The sequence below is a fragment of the Cetorhinus maximus genome, chromosome 11 (genome assembly GCF_964194155.1).
Source record: "Cetorhinus maximus chromosome 11, sCetMax3.hap1.1, whole genome shotgun sequence".
Lineage (NCBI taxonomy): Eukaryota > Metazoa > Chordata > Chondrichthyes > Lamniformes > Cetorhinidae > Cetorhinus > Cetorhinus maximus.
The window spans coordinates 120698042-120715725 of record NC_135889.1 but is presented as its reverse complement, the minus strand read 5'-3'; the positions used below and the strand labels follow the sequence as shown (position 1 = coordinate 120715725).

At 43.3% G+C, this 17684-nt stretch overlaps 2 protein-coding genes across 3 annotated transcripts in view; one reads left to right on the top strand and one right to left on the bottom strand.

The window, feature by feature from the left end:
• Window positions 1–17684, bottom strand: part of LOC144686882 (tubulin alpha-1D chain) — a 917839-nt gene that overhangs the window by 73422 nt on the left and 826733 nt on the right. The window lies entirely within an intron of this gene.
• Window positions 1305–9725, top strand: LOC144686867 (tubulin alpha-1C chain-like). The gene is made up of 3 exons (XM_078552663.1): window positions 1305–1485; window positions 5709–5857; window positions 8751–9725. Exons 1-3 carry the CDS (start codon window positions 1305–1307, stop codon window positions 9723–9725), a joined length of 1305 nt encoding a protein of 434 aa, XP_078408789.1.

The window sequence follows — 17684 nt, the reverse complement described above, 5'->3', positions numbered from 1 at the left end:
AACTTAAACAAACAAATAATTGTAGGAGTATTAAATTATATTCAGCATGAAGGCTGAAATAGCAAGTTGCACAGGACACATTAGGTTTCTTCTCTGACTGGTTGTATAGCCGACAGCCTGAGAAGGAATCAAAACATATGATTGTGGACCTCTTAGCAGTGCAGGTTCTGTCCAAGCTTTGATTAACAGCAGGTTTGGCAATACAGTAGTTACAGTCATGAACATGCTTTGGCCACATCTTCCTTCCCTGCGATGAGTGCATTAGAGGTCAAGAATTTGGCAACACTTTTAAATTTAAAAAAAACTTCTCATCAATGTTTTCAGTACCTCACCCCTCACTAGCTCTACCCTCCGCCAAACTCTTCAACTATCTGAGATCTCTGCGCCCCTCCATTTCTGGATTCTTTTGCACCCCTCATTTTAATCACTCCACCATTGGCAGGCGTGCCTTCTGTAGTGTTCTGTTGTTCTGTATTTGCTTATGGGTGAGCCTGTTTACTATTAATGCTCACCATGCTTGATTAGTTCAGCCTGGGTGTGGACGTGGGAAAGTAAAGAAAGCCTTAGGAAGAGCTGGAAGCCAGAACTGAGGCATAAGAGTGGACATTTTGAATTTGAATAAAGCCTGTCAGTTGACTGCTGCATTCTCCATTGCAATCAATCAGCACTCTCTTCTCATGCAGTATAAATTGTTGCCAACTTGCCAACCTGATTGCATGCTCTTCTCATGCAGTATAAATTGTTGTCCCCACTTTACTGTTGGTAATTCCTGGTGAGCTATCCTGGTGAGTGCAAGATGAAATGCTTCAACAGCATGTCCCTTTTTTCAGCAATACTCAGATTCTGTACTGCCAAATGACTATATAAGATATACAACACTTTCAGCTGCCTGGGCCCTAATCTCTGGAATTGCCTTTCTAAGGTTCTCCGCCTCCCTCCTCCTTAAGACACTGCTTCAAACCAAGCTTTTGTTCATCTCTCCTTGGGTGGCTTGGCGTCAAATTTTGTTTGTTAATCGTTCCTGTTTGGAAGTTTTTTTTGCTATGTTGAAAGCGCTATATGATGCAAGTTGTTTGCGGGCGGGTTGGGGTGGGGGTGATCTCTGAGCACAACACATCACTTTTGGGGTAACAATGCCTCGTGACTCTCGAATTTTTAAAGCCTTGTGTTTCTAGACATGAGTACCATAAGTTAACAGTGACAAAAATAACTTTTTACTGCCTCAGTGCTGTCTCTCTGACTTTATTTTTTTCCCCTCACAGCGTGAATGTATCTCCGTCCATATTGGCCAGGCTGGTGTCCAGATGGGCAACGCCTGCTGGGAGCTGTACTGTTTAGAACACGGTATCCAGACTGATGGGCACAAACTTGATGGCACAAACAGTGGAGGGGCGGATAATTGCTTTAACACCTTCTTCTGTGAGACAGGAGCTGGGAAACATGTGCCCAGGGCAGCCTTAGTGGACTTGGAACCAACTGTGATTGGTAATGAATGTACCCCAGGGCTATAAATGTTGTGGAAAGATTTGATGGCATGTCTGTAAAATGTTTTGAGTGGAGTGGAGTGCTTCATGGGATGATGGGATTCAATCTAGGCTATAATTCCCCGTTCCTCAACAGCTTATATTGAGAGAGGGATCAAGTAATGAACTCAATGGTCCTCCTGAGATATGAATGTATAAAACATGGGAATCCACTTTCTCAGGGGCAATTGGGGTGGGCAGTGAATGCTGACCTCGCTAGCAATGCCCACATCCCATGAAAGAATACATTAATAAAAAAAAAATCAATAAGATCATGGCTGATCTACCAAACTGTTCCTTTCTCACCATAATCCCCTGATTCCCTTAATATCAAAAACTCCTATCAACATCTAATGCAAAAAAACTGCAGATGCTGGAAATCAGAAATTAAAAACAGAAAATGTTGGAAATACTCCGGTCAGGAAGCATTTGTGGAGAGTGAAACCGAGTTAATGTTCTGGTGTAAGTTCGCAGATCTGAAATGTTACCTCTGTTTTTTCTCTCTCCACCTTTGCCTTGAATGTAGTCAATGCCCCGAGTGTCCACAATTCCCTGGAGACGAGAATTCCACCTCTACTCACCTCAGTCCTAAATGGCCGATCCCCTATACCGCAACCATGTTCTAGATTCCCCAATCAGGGGAGAGATTTTCTTGGCATCTACCCTGTCGACTCCCTTGAGGATTCTATATGTTTCAGTGAGATCAACTCTCATCCTTTAAACTCCAGGGATTATAGGCCTAGTTTACCCAATCTCTCCTGCTACACAGACTTCCCGGGGTCAGGGAAGTTGTCCTATGAAATTGACCAGCCTGTCAATGAAGCCTGCCTGCACACACCGGGCCAGATCTTCACTGAGTCAGGAAAACTTGGTGGTCCTTTTTAAAAATGGTGGATGGGGCCTGGATGTGGAAGTTCCCCCCAACCCACTCCATTTCTCCCACTATTGCTGGTAGGAGGAAGGGAGTAGGTGTGAATCACGTAGGTAAGAAGGAAACCCAAACACAGCAGGGCTGTTGAACTTAGTGCTAGGTTCAAACACACCCTATTCTGCCTGTTGCAAGGGCCTTAACCCGCAGTGTGGGAGTCACGAATTGTTGGAGTAGACATAAATGCTCTGAAGGGTGGATAAGGTCTGTATAAATTTCATGATCTGAAATTTTTAAATCCCCAGCTCTTTAAACTGTATAAAAAAACTGGTAGTAGCTGTCAGTGATTTGCTAAAACAAAAAGCTTCTGCTTTGGTTGGTAGGTCAGCTGGTATAGCATCTGTTATAGCAGTTTCAATAGAGCTGTTTAACATTTTCATCCAAGGGCTATCATTATGTTATTCTGAATACTTGGTGAAGTTTCAAAAGCTACAATTATGCTAGCAAAGAATGTCTGAGTTCACAGTTTGATTGACAGTTTAAAGAGGCTATTAAAGGATTATGGGTCTGGATGGAAGTTTGTTTTTATAAGAGATTAATCACTTGAGATTTAAAAGCTTTGATGTTTTCATGAATGGGAGTTTTTTTTTCACTGTCAAGCCGATATAGTGAGAGATGTATTAGATTTTTAGAAGTTTATCTTTTTCACCTCCACATGGCTCCTGTGGTCTGCCCATGATGGATAATGGGTGAATTGGCATTGAGGGTTTGAGGGGCTATGAGGGATAGGTGGGGGCATTGGGTTGATAAGGGACCATGGTGGGGGGGGGTGGTGGGTGAAGTGGTGTGAGGGGTGAGGGCTAGAGGGCTTAAAATCTTCCAAAACAACTGGGCCCAAGTCCCTGAGAATTGAGGGGGGCCTGCTACCAGCCTGCCAGGGCACTTGCCCACCCCATGTTCTCCTAAGGCCAGATTTTTGCAGAGTCAGAAGGACTTGAATTATTTAAAAATGGGCAGCGTGACCAGATTCTGGGATTCCTGGCATCCCTAATTTTCACTGCCACTGGATAAGGGTGTGAATAGCAAACCCATACCCTGCACTCCTGACTTGACTGGCTCCACCACAGGGGTAGGCATTTCCTACCACCACCACCTCGACACCCCTGATATTTTTGTGGAGCTGGGCCAGCTTTTCCATGGCTTGTGATTAACGCATCTCAAAGGAGTTGTGAACCATAGTCTGGATTCGGGAACGTTCCAAAAGGCAAGTTCAAAAGCCATGTCCCTGCCATGGCTCCTTATAGCCCTCATGCCCCTCCACACGTACCTCCTGCCAACTCATGGCCCTTCCATGCCCGTTAACCCAGTGTAAACTGTGTCCTGAACCAATGGACTGAACACAATGGCATGTGTGAAACTGCTTAAAAAAATCCACCCATTCATAAGTTTGGAGGAAAAAAACTGGAGTTCCTACAACCCTTTAAAAGTGTCAGTCAGCCAGATTATTAAGGTATCAATTACAGAAACTTTAAACATTTGGCACCACTTAATCTTGTGTAAATAAATATGGACGAAAGAGATGACAGGTGACCTCAGATGTCAGTCAAGCAAACTCAACATTTCTCTGCACCTATGTAAATAAACTTGCTCACATCATCCTTTCATAAGAATCTGGGCCCTCAGCCAAACTACATTCAGTATGCTTGTCAGGGAATCAGTCCAACTTCCTGTTGCAGTGACCCGGGGAGTCAGCAGAAGGCGGTTTGGCACATGGGTTCCTTCCAATACCAAGGGCTTGACATACGATGTTACCCATTGTTGAGTTGACCAGTACATTAAAACTCAACTTTGAACTTTTTGTGGGGATGTGAGGCAGAGTCATGGGGAGGGAGGGCAAAGCAGTTATATGGAGGCTTGTGGCAATTGTTTTTGGCTGTGTTTCATGGGTAGTACTTCTTTTTTGAAAAAAAAAAATAGTTTCTATTCTATGGGGAAATGGTGCTGCCATTTTGTGCATAACAAGACCCCCCCAAACAGCAATTGGATGAATGACCAGTTAATTTGTTCCATTCCGGTGATGGTTGATGGAGGAAATATTAGCTTTTCTGAATGTCACTGGGTTGTGAACGGGTAGGTGAGATGTTTAAATGTTTTTCAGCCAATGAATAGTGCTGAAATACCAGCCTGGATTTGACGTTTCTGAAAGCATCCCTTTTTGACTAAACATTTAGTCATCTGTTTCAATGTCTCCTCCTTTGGCTAGGTGTCCTTTTTCTCTCTGACTTCAATCCTGTGAAGTGTCTTGATGTTTCTCTATAGCAATTTTTAAGATAATAGGTCATTGTCCCGTTCCAGAGGCTTGAGCACAAAATCTAGGCTGACACAGCACTCCAGTACTGAGGGAGTGCTGAACTGTCTGAGGTGCTGTCTTTAGGATGAAATGATTAATACAAGGCCTCATCTGCTCTCAGGTGGGTGTAGAAGATCGACTGACACTTTCCAAGAGCAGGGGAGTTTTCCCGAGGGTCCTGGGTCAATAATTATCCCTTAATTAGCATTACTAAAACAGGTCATCTAGTCATTTGTCATATTGCTATTTGTGGGTCCTTGCTCTGTATAATTTGGCTGCCATCCTCCCTACTTTACAATAGGGAGTATGTCGAAAACCCTACCAATGGGATACTACTTGGGGCATCCTGAGGTCATGATAGGTGCTAGGGAAATAAAAGTCTATCTTTTTTGTAGAAGGGCTAACTTATTAAGAACCACTAACCATTTTAATTTTTAAACATTTTCTCATAGGATGTGGTCAGCATTTGTTGCTCATTCCTATTTGCCCTTGAGAAGGTGGTGGTGAACCATCTTTCTGAATCACTGCAGTCCGTGTGGCGTAGGTACACCCACAGCTGGGCAGGGAGTTCCGAAATTTTGTCCCAGCGACAATGAAGGTACAGCAATTGTAGCTCCCTGTCAGGATGGTGTGTGGCTTGGAGGGGAACTTGCAGGCAGTGTTGTTCCTATGTGTCTAATGCCCTGTCGTTCTTGGTGATAAGAAGCCATGGGCCTGGAAGGTGCTGTCGGAGGAGCCTGGGTGAGTTGCTGCAGTGCATCTTGTAGATAGTACACACTGCTGCCACTGTGTGTCAGTGGTGGGTCAGGGGGTGTGGGGGGGTGAGGTTGGTGGGTGGGGGGGCGGCGGGGGGGGGTGAATTTTAAGGTGGCGGATGGTTGCTCTAATTATTGACTTGTCCTTTTGGTGACCCAAGACCAAATTGGGTCAAATTATCACAAGCGTTTCTCCATTGTTATTTCTGCAGACGAAGTCCGTACTGGTACCTATCGCCAACTGTACCACCCTGAACAGCTAATCACTGGGAAGGAAGATGCTGCCAACAACTATGCCCGTGGCTGTTACAGCATTGGTGCACAGATCGTTGACAAAGTCTTGGAAAGAATCCGCAAACTGGTGGGTGTCCACATTCATTACTTTATTTATAAATTTATTCTATAGATAAATATATTTAAGATGCATCTTGCTAGTAAGGCTGGGTATTTATTGCCCATCCCTAGTTGCCCTTGAGAAGGTGGTGGGTGAGCTGCCGCTTTGAACCGCTGCAGTCCATGTGGTGTAGGTACACCCACAGTGCGGTTAGGGAGGGAGTTCCAGGATTTTGACCCGGCGGCAGTGAAGGAACGGTGGATATGTCTAAGTCGGGATCTGACTTGGAGCTGGTGGTGTTCCCATTCGTCTGCTGTTCTTGTCCTTCAAGGCAGCAAGATGGTTGAGAAAGTGTAATGCATCCTTCACTGAATTTAAGCAACAATGCACACACACCCTGACCAAGGGGTTTGCAAACTTATTGAACATCCAAATGTGAGGGTAACTATGTAACTGGATGTTTTGCCAGCTGCTTTTACCAATATGAAGATATATTCACTGGGAATACTGGGGATGGAGCAGTGAGTTATAAAATGGCTTCCATTGTGCTCGGTTTAATGTTCTGACTAGGTACTTACAATCTAGGAGCCATTTATAAATATCTCCTTCTTCCTTTACACCCCTGCCCCCACCCCCAAGGGTCCATGTTATGCTGAAATCTAAAAACCTTCACATCACAAAAAGTCTTCACATTACCAGAATCCAAGGAAGCCATACTTACTGCAATAATGTCAGGACAGGAGTAGTCCATTCAACCCCTCCAGTCTGTTCCATCAGCAGAATAACCTTCTCAAAGTGATTTTTTAACATGACTAATAGTGAAGGGGCCTATCTTAGTGGGTTCTGGGAAGGAGCTGTCTGTGAGAATTTCTACCTGCTTATCATGTGTATCCAACGTGGGCATCTTAACTCTTCAGATCAGGAGACCGTAAACATATGCCTTCACTCAAATTAGGGAAACATAACATTTTACCTTTCGACTAGTCTTTCTCTCTTTCTTTGGTGTCCAACTTGTTTTACCGCAATTTATTTTTGACGGGATGAACCAGTGGATGTTTCCCTGCCTGTCGTTCTTCATATTTAACTTGAGCAATTGTAATTCCAGAGCATATATGTCCAGAGGATGTTTTCCTCTTGTGGGAGAATCTAGAACTATGGGTCACTGTTTAAGGCAGAGATGAGGAGAATTTTTTCTGAGAGTTGAGAATCTTTGGCACTCTCTTCCTCAAAAGGTGGTGGAAGCAGAGTCTTTGAGTATTTTTAAGGCAGGGCTAGATAGATTCTTGATTAACAAGGGGGTGAAAAGTTATCAGGGGTATACAGGGATGTGGGGTTGAGGTTACAATCAGATCAGCCATGATCTTATTGAATGACAGAGCGGGGTTGAGTGACCTACTCCTGCCCCTAATTCATATGTTTGTATGTAAATCCTGTGTTGTAGTGAGTTTTTCTTCAACCTTCTCTTCCCACCCCTCAACCCATCTAAGGTTTTCAAAGCTCCAGAGAACATGGTTGTTCTTAACAACAAAAACTTGCATTTCTGCAGCACATTTAAGATAGCAAAATATTTCACAAGAGTGTCATAAGACTAAATTTGACAGTGTGACACATGGTGTATATAGACTTCCAAATGATTAAGTGCCGCAGAATAGACTTGAGCAAAGTTAGAGCTCATGGAATAAAAGGAACTGTGGCAACATGGATATGAGATTGGCTAGGTGACAGGAAACAGTAGTGGTGAATGTTTGTTTCTCAGACTGAAGGAAGGTTTATATGAAGTCCCCCAGACGTCAGTGATGGGATCCCTGCTCTTACTGACGTAGATTTTGGTGTACAGGGGACCATTTCACAATTTGTAGATGATACAAAACCTGAAAACATTGTGAACTGTGAGGTGGATAGTGTAGAACTTTAAAAAGACATAGACAGGTTGGAATGGGCAGATAGGTGGTCGGCGAAATTTAATGAGAAGTGTGAAATGATTCATCTTGGTAGGAAGAATATAAAATAAAGGGTACAATTCTAAAGGGGGTGCAGGGACAGAGGGACTTGGGTGTTTAGGCGCATAAATCATTGAAGGTGGCAGGACAGGTTGAGAGAGTGGTTAATAAAGCATACAGTATCCTGGGCTTTATTAATGGGGACATAGATTATAAAAGCAAGGCAGTTATGTTAAAACTGTATAAAACATTGGTTTGACCTCAACTGGAGCATTGTGCCCAATTCTGAGTTACCACACGTTAGGAAGCATGTCAAGGCCTTAGAGAGGAGATTTCCTAAAATGGGACTAGGGATGAGGCCCTTCAGTTAATGTGAAGAGACTGGAGAAGCTGGGGTTGTTCTCCTTGGAGCGGACAAGACCACAAGATGTAGGAGCAGAAGTAGGCTATTCAGTCCATCGAGTCTTCTCCGCCTTTCAATGAGATCATGGCCGATCTGATGATCATCAAATCCACTTTCCTGCCTTTTCCCCTCAACCCTTGATTCCCTTACTGATTAAGGTTAAGGGGAGATTTGATGGTGTTCAAAATGATGAGCAGTTTTGATGGTTAATGAGGAGAAATTGTTTCCAATAGTGGGGAGGGTTGGTAACCCAAGGGCAAATGTGTTCTTTCTTATAACTCCATGCGTTCAAAGCCACCATATCTAAAGATTCAATAGCAACTTTCAAAAGGGCATTGGATGATTGCTTGGAGAATTTGCAGGGCTGTGGAGAATGAGCAGAGTGGGGAGAAGAGGGTGAAGTGGGGTTAATTAGATAGTGCTCTCAAAAGATCCCATACATGCAGAGTAGACCAAATGACCAGTCGTTCTGTATGAGTTTGATTCCATGATTCACAATGGCATATGACTCTCTCAACTGAACTATGTTGATTGTACCTTAACTGCCTTTTTTTTGTCCCCCTCCCTTGCCCCTCAGGCTGATCAATGCTCAGGTCTTCAAGGTTTCCTGGTATTCCATAGTTTTGGTGGTGGCACTGGTTCTGGATTCACCTCCCTGTTGATGCACCATCTCTCTCTTGAATATACCAAGAAGTCTAAGCTAGAGTTTTCCGTCTATCCGGCTCCAAGGATCTCCACAGCTGTGGTTGAACCCTACAATTCCATTCTGACCACTCACACCACTCTCGAGCACATCGATTGTTCCTTCATGGTAGACAACGAAGCCATCTACGACATCTGCCAAAAGAATCTGGGTGTAGAGCGTCCAGGCTACATCAACCTGAACAGGCTGATTGGTCAAATTGTGTCGTCAATCACAGCATCTCTCCGCTTTGATGGAGCACTGAATGTCGACCTGACAGAATTCCAAACTAACTTGGTGCCTTATCCTCGTGTCCATTTCCCACTGGTGACTTACTCTCCAGTGATCTCGGCTGAGAAAGCTTACCATGAGCAACTGTCTGTGGCTGAGATCACAAATTCCTGCTTTGAGCCAGGCAACCAGATGGTCAAGTGTGACCCTCGCCATGGCAAGTACATGGCTTGCTGCTTACTCTATCGGGGTGACGTGGTGCCAAAAGATGTCAACGCTGCCATTGCCACCATCAAGGCCAGGCGTTGCATCCAGTTTGTTGACTGGTGTCCAACTGGTTTCAAGGCCGGCATCAACTACCAGCCTCCCACTGTGGTGCCTAGTGGGGACCTGGCCAAGGTGCAGCGTGCTGTGTGTATGCTGAGCAACACCACGGCCATCGCTGAAGCCTGGGCTCGCCTCGATCACAAGTTTGATCTGATGTACGCCAAGCGTGCCTTTGTGCATTGGTACGTGGGTGAGGGGATGGAGGAAGGGGAGTTCTCAGAGGCCCGTGAAGACATGGCAGCCTTGGAGAAAGATTACGAAGAGGTTGGTGTGGACAGTGTATCTGATGATGATGATGATGATGAATACTGAAATGGTAAACCATGGCACATTTTGTTTTGGTTCTTGATTTAAATGTGACTCCCAGTTTTGATTAAAACTGAATTAAATTAAAGCAATTAGTTTAAGTATTGTGCATTGAGTTTTACTTATTAATCCTCATCTGAAAGGGAAATTGAGCATATACGTGTTTAGATTTCAACTGACTGTGTGCACTAGAGCCTGGTTTACCTTGAGGAAAGGACCATGTATGCAGCTTGGAGTAACACTGGGAGATTCTGATTTTGGGGGCAGTGACACTGCCTTGGTTGGTATCAGTTACCTCTCCCCAGCGTGTAGGGAACAGTTAAAAGCTCTTTATCCTCGTCCTCCTGAGGAATCCTTCCAGCGATTGAGTAAAGAGAATTTAAAGAATTGTCTCTGCCAATAGAGAATTGGATGAGAGCTTGTAATCTTTGGGGTGGCCGGGGTGTTGCAAGATGGGCTGGGGGTTCAGTGCTATTGAGGATCAGGAAAAGATTAAACCATTTTGAACTGTGAAGTCTTTTTGATTTCCCTCTTCATTGTAGTGGGGCACAGGATAAAAAGATTCAATTTGAATCATATAGCCTGAAGACCCCTCTCTGATGATTCAAACTCAGCTGGTTAATGGTGTAATATTTTTTAATTATAAAGATTTTTTTCTCCTTTGGCTATCTCAGCAATACATTGCTGCTGAAGTCATCAGGGAGTCTTGTTTTGAGAAGAAAGTGGGTGGAGTCTTTTCCACCCTAACTTGTAGCACTCTGTACTGTCTTTCAGCCCACAGGAATTAAAATTCAGAATTGCATAGACTCCTAAATCTACATCTATTTTTTAAAAAGGCCACTCTAGGGAAATTCTACATTTAATGGTGTCGTCTGGATGAGATTGGAAACTTGGACTAGTCAAACCAAACTTTGATCCCATCGCTAGTATGCACAAATGCTGTTCCAAGTTTCAAATAGCTAGGGTCCACCTATTTTTTTCTTAAGTTCATTCATGGGATGTGGGCATCACTGGCTATTGCTCATCCCTAATTGCCCTCCTTCTTTTAAGAGTCAACCACATTGCTGTGGGTCTGGAGTCACAGGTAGGCCAGACAAGGACAGCCAATTCCCTTCCCTAAAGGGCATCAGTGAACCAGATGGATCTTTACAGCAATTTAATGGTCATTATCAGACTTTTAATTCCAGAATTTTATTGAGTTCAAATTTCACCATCTGCCTTTATAAGACTCAAACCCAGGTCCCCGGAACACCAGTCTAGTGACAATACCACTGTGCCACCACCTCCCCCTAGCCGTTGTGTTGCTGGGGGGAGGGAAGGGTGATTTGGAGAGAGGGAAAAAGTGGCAAGTGATGTTTAAAGTACTTCTCTTCTTGCATGAAAAGTGGAGAATGGAACTTTTTTTTCCAATTTCCAATGGCTTCTTACTGGCAAACCTACAAGGGGAAACGGAATGCAAGTTGCAACCTTCTGGCTCAGCAGAGAGTCGTACAGCTGTCATGCATTGCCGTGAGATGCCATTCTGTTGAGCTTCCCTTTCTCCCCTTGCATCCTGTGCTTGGAAGCTATTTGCTAATGTTAGGGCAGTAGCTTCTTTAGGCTGGTGAACTGAATAACTAGGGAAGTAGAGAGGGTCCTAAACTGAATAGTGAGGTCAAGGGATCAAATTTGGGAAGATGTGGTAAACCAAAGAGTAGAGACAAGAGAGACGGGTATTAATATGGGAAATGATAAACAGACTGTGACAGGAAGGGACAGAGAGTAAAAATCTAAGAGTAAATCAGCCGATAAGGCTAAACCAGGGGCCGCCAACTTTTCCTTTAGTGAGAGCTACTTCTGATTAATGAAAAATATCCGAGCTGCTAAAACATATATTGAAAATGTATGGATTGATAAGAGTACATTTTAAGCCATTACAGTTTAATTACAAGAATATATATTTAAAATGAAGAAAGTTGATTCTTAACCCTTATTTCAATGTGAAACTTGACATTGCATGGTGCCCACCAGTGCTGGTGTGTATCCTGAGAGGGCATCTCTGATGGAGTCATTCAGATGCTCGTCGGAATTTGGATTTGATGAAGTTCATTTCGGAAAAGATGCATTCGCAAAGTTAGGTGGAACCAAACAGGAGAGCGAATTTCATTGCTGCTGTGCGATGTTACAGGACTTCTTGGCATCCGCGAGACTCCAGAAATTAGTGGCAGATTGCCATGATTTCAACGGAAGGTGATCTCGAAGGCTGACGATCTCCATTTCCATTGTGACGCACTCACGGTTAAACAGCGCACTAATTTGTTCACGAAATGTCACGAGCCTCTACTTCCACGGAGGGGTTGGAAGCAAACATCACGCAGGTTGCTCAAAATCACTAAATCCCCTATTGTTGAACTCGTGGCCCAGCCTGGTCAGGAGATCACTGTACTCGGCAATGTCCAGGAGCCCAGCAGCAGCTTCATTTTCTGCCAGCATTTGGAGCAGGGAAGGAAAATGTTGCATTTTCCTCTTCTGCACTTACTGTACCCAAAGGTTAAGTTTCGACTTGAAAGCTTTCACTGCGCTAATCATGTCGGCAATTGTCTTCTCTCCCCCTCGCCAGTTCACAATTCAGGGCGTTCAATTTCTCTGTCGCGTCTGTTAGAAATGCCAAATCAAGCAGCCTCACAATGTTTGATAATTGGGTGGCACCCTTCATTCCTTAACCCCATGAAAGCTTTGATTGAAAGCAAAAGTGAAAGAAATCGACACAGTGTTTTTCCCTGCTAAAGCCACTGGATTTCAGTGTGCAGCAAAAGGTGGTCATTACTCGGCTGACAGTTCGAGGAAATGACTTGAAGCTTCGGTGCTGTTTGGCCTTTGCACGAATCAAATTAATAATTCTAACGACAGGAGACATAACGTGATCAAACCCCATTACTCTGGCGCCAATTGCCTGTTGATGGATGATGCAGTTGTAGTTCCAGAATCGAGGGAAAATCAGGGTCTGCGTTACAACTTGTGCCAAAACCGGCATGACACCCAGCCATTGCTGTTGATAAAAACAAAAAACTGCGGATGCTGGAAATCCAAAACAAAAACAGAAATACCTAGAAAAAACTCAGCAGGTCTGGCAGCATCGGCGGAGAAGAGCAAAGTTGACGTTTCGAGTCCTCATGACCCTTCAACAGAACTAAAGTTCTGTTGAAGGGTCATGAGGACTCGAAACGTCAACTTTGCTCTGCTCCGCCATTGCTGTTGTTACTGATTCTAGCTTCACCAATGGCACATTCTTTTTTGCGAAATAATTCTCGACCTCGTTACAGATATCAACTCCCCTGGTTGTGGATTTCAGAGGCAATAATGCCAAGACTTCCTCTTTAACGATGAAGTCTTCAAACACCATTCAAACGAACACTGCCCACTGGGCGGTTTTTTGCTTATGTCAGCTGATACATCACATTGACTAGAAAACCACTTGTATGTACTTAAATCCCTCTCTAGCTGTTCCATCGTGTCGGCCAATAGTGCAGGTACCCTTTTTGCCATGGTTATTTGTTCCTAACTGCACGCCTGAAATGGCAGACATAATTTCAGGGCTGTTTTTGAAACCTCTTGAATAAGGACTTGGCCATCAGAGTCATCGCGCCCTTCACAATCGCACCGTCTGTAAATATCGCCTCGTTCTTGGTCAAATGATGAGCAACTTTGAAAGATGCCTCTGTTGCCGCATCATCTTTCTTGGTTGGTTTCCATAAAATAAGACTGCTTCCTCTGCACTGCAGCTTTTAGCTCACTTAGTTTTTGTGACCGCAGGCTGCTTCCTGTCGGCAGGTCCCTCGCAAAATGCTTGTGCACTGTTGCAACATGCCTCTCAACATTACTCTTTTTTTTCCCCCACTGCAACCCTGAAACCACAGATTAAACAGACACACTTGTCTATAATGCTTGAAAGCAAAAAATCTTTCTCCCACTCTTGATGGAAATACTACGTCTTTTGCCTTTTTTTGCACCAATGATGTCAGCAAGCGCCGATTATTTTTCCTGCTACACGCTAGCTAGCAGAGTGGTGCTAGTACAGATGGTCCTCGACTTATGTTGATCCTCACGGCAGGTGGCAACTGACACCCATGTTATTACTGATGGCGATCGGATCTGCACTTACTGCACGGTACTGACTCAGGCGCTGGTATCGTTTACAAAAGTTGGCAAACTAGTTAGCTTGCAGCACAAAAATAATTATATGACTTGAATCCTGTAATGTGCAAATCTTAGTATGAGCTACTTATTGACAGACGGCGAGCTACCAGTCACTCAAGATTGATGTGTTGGCGATCCCTGGGCTAGATGCTACAAAAATAATAAAAGGACAAAACCAAAGGCTCTGTATCTAAATGCACATAGCATTCGAAGCAAAACAGATGAACTGATAGCGCAAATAGCAATAAGTAAGTACAATCTGATAGTCATTACAGAGACATGGCTACAAGATGATGTAGATTGGAACCTGAATATTGAAAGGTATGAGGAAGGACAGGAAGTTAGGAAAAGATGGAGGGGTGACTCTGTTAATTAATCATGGTATTCGCACAATAGAGAGGGATGACCTAAATTCAAGAAACCAGGATGTAGAAGAGGTTTGAGTTGAGATGAGAACTGATAAAGGCAAGAAGTCACTTGTCGGAGTGGTGTACAGGCCTCCTAACTGTAACTACACAGTAGGACAGAGTATAAAAGTAGCGATAATGGGAGCTTGTCAGAAAGGTACAGCAGTAATCATAGGGAATTTTAATCTACACATAGACTGGAAAAATCAGATTGGCAAAGGTAGCGAAGAGGGGTTCATAAAATTTTTTGGGTAGTTTCTTAGAACAGCACGTTCTGGAGCCAACCAGAGATCAGACTATACTAGACCTGGTGTTGAGAAATGAGATAGGATTAATTGATAACCTCATAGTGAAGGCTCCCCTAGGTGGCAGCAGTCATAGTATGATTGAATTTTACATTCATTTTGAGGGAGAAACGAATGCGTCCTAGACTAGTATTTTAAACTTAAATAAGGGCAATTATGAGAGCCTGAAAGCAGAGCTAGCTAAAGTGAACTGGCAAATGAGGTTAAGGGATGGGTTAAAAGAGGTTGAGTGGCAGACATTTAAAGGGATATTTCAGAATACACAGGATAGATACATTCCAATGAGAAAGAAAGGTTCCAAGAGGAGGGCCCACCATCCGTGGTTAACTAAAAGAGTTAACAATAGTATAAAACTTAAAGAAAAAGCATATAATTGCACAAAGACAGATGGCAGGTCAGGAGATTGGAAAGAATATAAAGAACAGCAAAGAATGACAAAAAAATTAATAAGGACAGAAAAATGAGAGTACGAGAGAAAGCTAGCTAGTAATATAACGATGGATAGTATGAGTTTCTATACATATTTATATAAGAAAAGAGTTAACAAAGTGAGCGTTGGTCCTATAGAAAGTGTGGAATTGATAATGGACAGTAGGGAGATGGCGGACAAATTAAACAGGTATTTTGCTTGGGTCTTCACTATAGAGGACACAAGGAACATCCCGGAAATAGCCATAAATCAGGAACTGGAAGGGAGGGAGGAACTCGGGAAAATTACAATCACCAGGGAAGTGGTGATGAGCAAATTGTTGGGGCTGCGGGCTGACAAATCCCCAGGTCTGGATGGACTTCACCCTAAGGTCTTGAAAGAAGTGGCTAGTGAGATAGTTGATGCACTGGTTTTAATTTTCTAAAATTCCCTAGATTTGGGCAAGGTTCCATTAAATTAGGAGATAGCAAATGTAACTCCTTTGTTCAAAAAGGGAGGGAGGCAGAAAGCAGGAAACTATAGGCCAGTTAACCTAACATCTGTCATAGGGAAAATGTTAGCAGCCATTATTAAAGATGTTATAACAGGGCACTTAGAAAAATTCAAGGCAATCAGGCAGAGTCAACATAGTTTTGTGAAAGGGAAATCATGTTTAACCAATTAATTGGAGTTCTTTGAAGGAGTCACATGTGCTGTGGATAAAGGGGAACTGGTGGATGTACTGTATCTAGATTTCCAAAAGGCATTTGATAAAGTGCCACATCAAAGGCTATTGTGGAAAATAAAAGCCCATGGTGTAGGGGGTAACATATTGGCACGGATAGAAGATTGGCCAGCTAACAGGAAGCAGAGAGTTGGCATAAATTGGTCAATTTCTGGTTGGCAGCATGTGACGAGAGGTGTGCCACAGATCAGTGCTGGGGCCTCAACTTTTTACAGTTTATATAAATGACTTGGATGAAGGGACCGAAGGAATGGTTGCTAATTTGCTGACAACACAAAGATAGGTATGAAAGTAAATTGTGAAGAGGACATAAGAGGTGTAAGTAGGTTAAGTGAGTGGGTAAGGTCTGGCAAATGGACAATAATGTGGTCAAATGTTAAATTGTGAAAAAGGAGATAATTATCTAAATGGTGAGAGATTGCAGAGCTTTGAGATGCAGAGGGATTTGGGTGTCCTAGTGCATGTATCACAAAAGGCTAGTATGCAGGTACAGCAGGTAATTAGGAAAGCTTATAAAATATTATTATTTATTGCGAGGGGAATTGATTATAAAAGTAGGGAGGTTATGCCTCAGTTATACAGAACACTAGTGAGACCACATTTGGAGTACTGTGTACAGTATTGGTCACCTTATTTAAGGAAGATGTAAATGCATTGGAAGCAGTTCAGAGAAGGTTTACCAACAGAAACCTGGAATGGGTGGGTTTTCTTATGAGGAAAGGTTGGACAGACTAGGCTTGTATCCGCTGGAGTTTAGAAGAGTAAGAGGTGACTTGATTGAAACATATAAGATCCTGAGGGGTCTTGACAGGGTGGATGTGGATAGGATATTTCTTCTTGTGGAAAAGTCTAGAACTAGGGGTAACTGTTTAAAAGTAAGTGGTTGCCCATTTAAAACAAAGATAAGGTGAATTTTTTTCACTCAGAGGGTTGTGAGTCTTTGGAACCCCCTTCTTGAAAAGATGGTGGAAGCAGAGTTTTTGAATATTTTTAAGGCAGAGGTAGATAGATTCTTGGTAAGCTAGGGGGTGATAGGTTATCGGGGGGTAGGTGGGATGCAGATTTCAGGTCACTATCAGATCAGCCATGATCTTATTAAATGGCAGAGCAGGCTCGAGGGGCTGAATGGCCTACTCCTGCTCCTTCTTCGTATGTTTGTAATATGCAGATCGAGTATCCATTATCCAAAATCCTCAGGGCTGATCATATATTGGATTTCAGATAATTCTGATTTCGGGATACGACACATAGGACTAGGCCTACTTACATTACAGTGGCCTAAACCGAGGCTAGTTATAGTCTGAAATCAATAAAGTGGCTAGAAAAGTAAGACATATCACTGAACAATAAATACAGGGTACCTGTAATAAGTTCCCATCCGTGGTGTCATCTGCGATTCTGCTTGTAGGAGAGGGTTGAGAGTGTCGATGTGCAGACAAACGACTGGACTTCCCGCGCTAAAGGTTGGGTACAGTCGGCGAGGTTCATGTCGGCTCAGGTCATGAACCTCCTGTTTTAAAAGTCGATGAGGTTCAAAAAAAGTGCAGTTTTTGGATCTATTCAGGTTTTGGGTTTACAGATGAAGAATACGCGACCTGTACCCATCTTTGCCCATATCCCTTAATACCTTTAGGTAATAAAAATCTATCAATTTCAGATTTAGAATGAACAATCGATCTAGCATCAATTTCCATTTGCAGAAGTGAGTTCCAAACTCCTGCCACCCATTGTGTGCTGAAGCGTTTCCTAATTTCACTCCTGAAAGGCCTGGCTTTAATGTTTAGACCATGTCCCTTTGTTCTAGACTCCCCAACCATTGAGTTTCTCCCCATTTACCCTATCTGTTCCCCTTATTATCTTGTAAACTTTGATCATCTAACCTCTTAACCTTCTCCATTCCAGGGAATATAGCCCCAGTCTCTT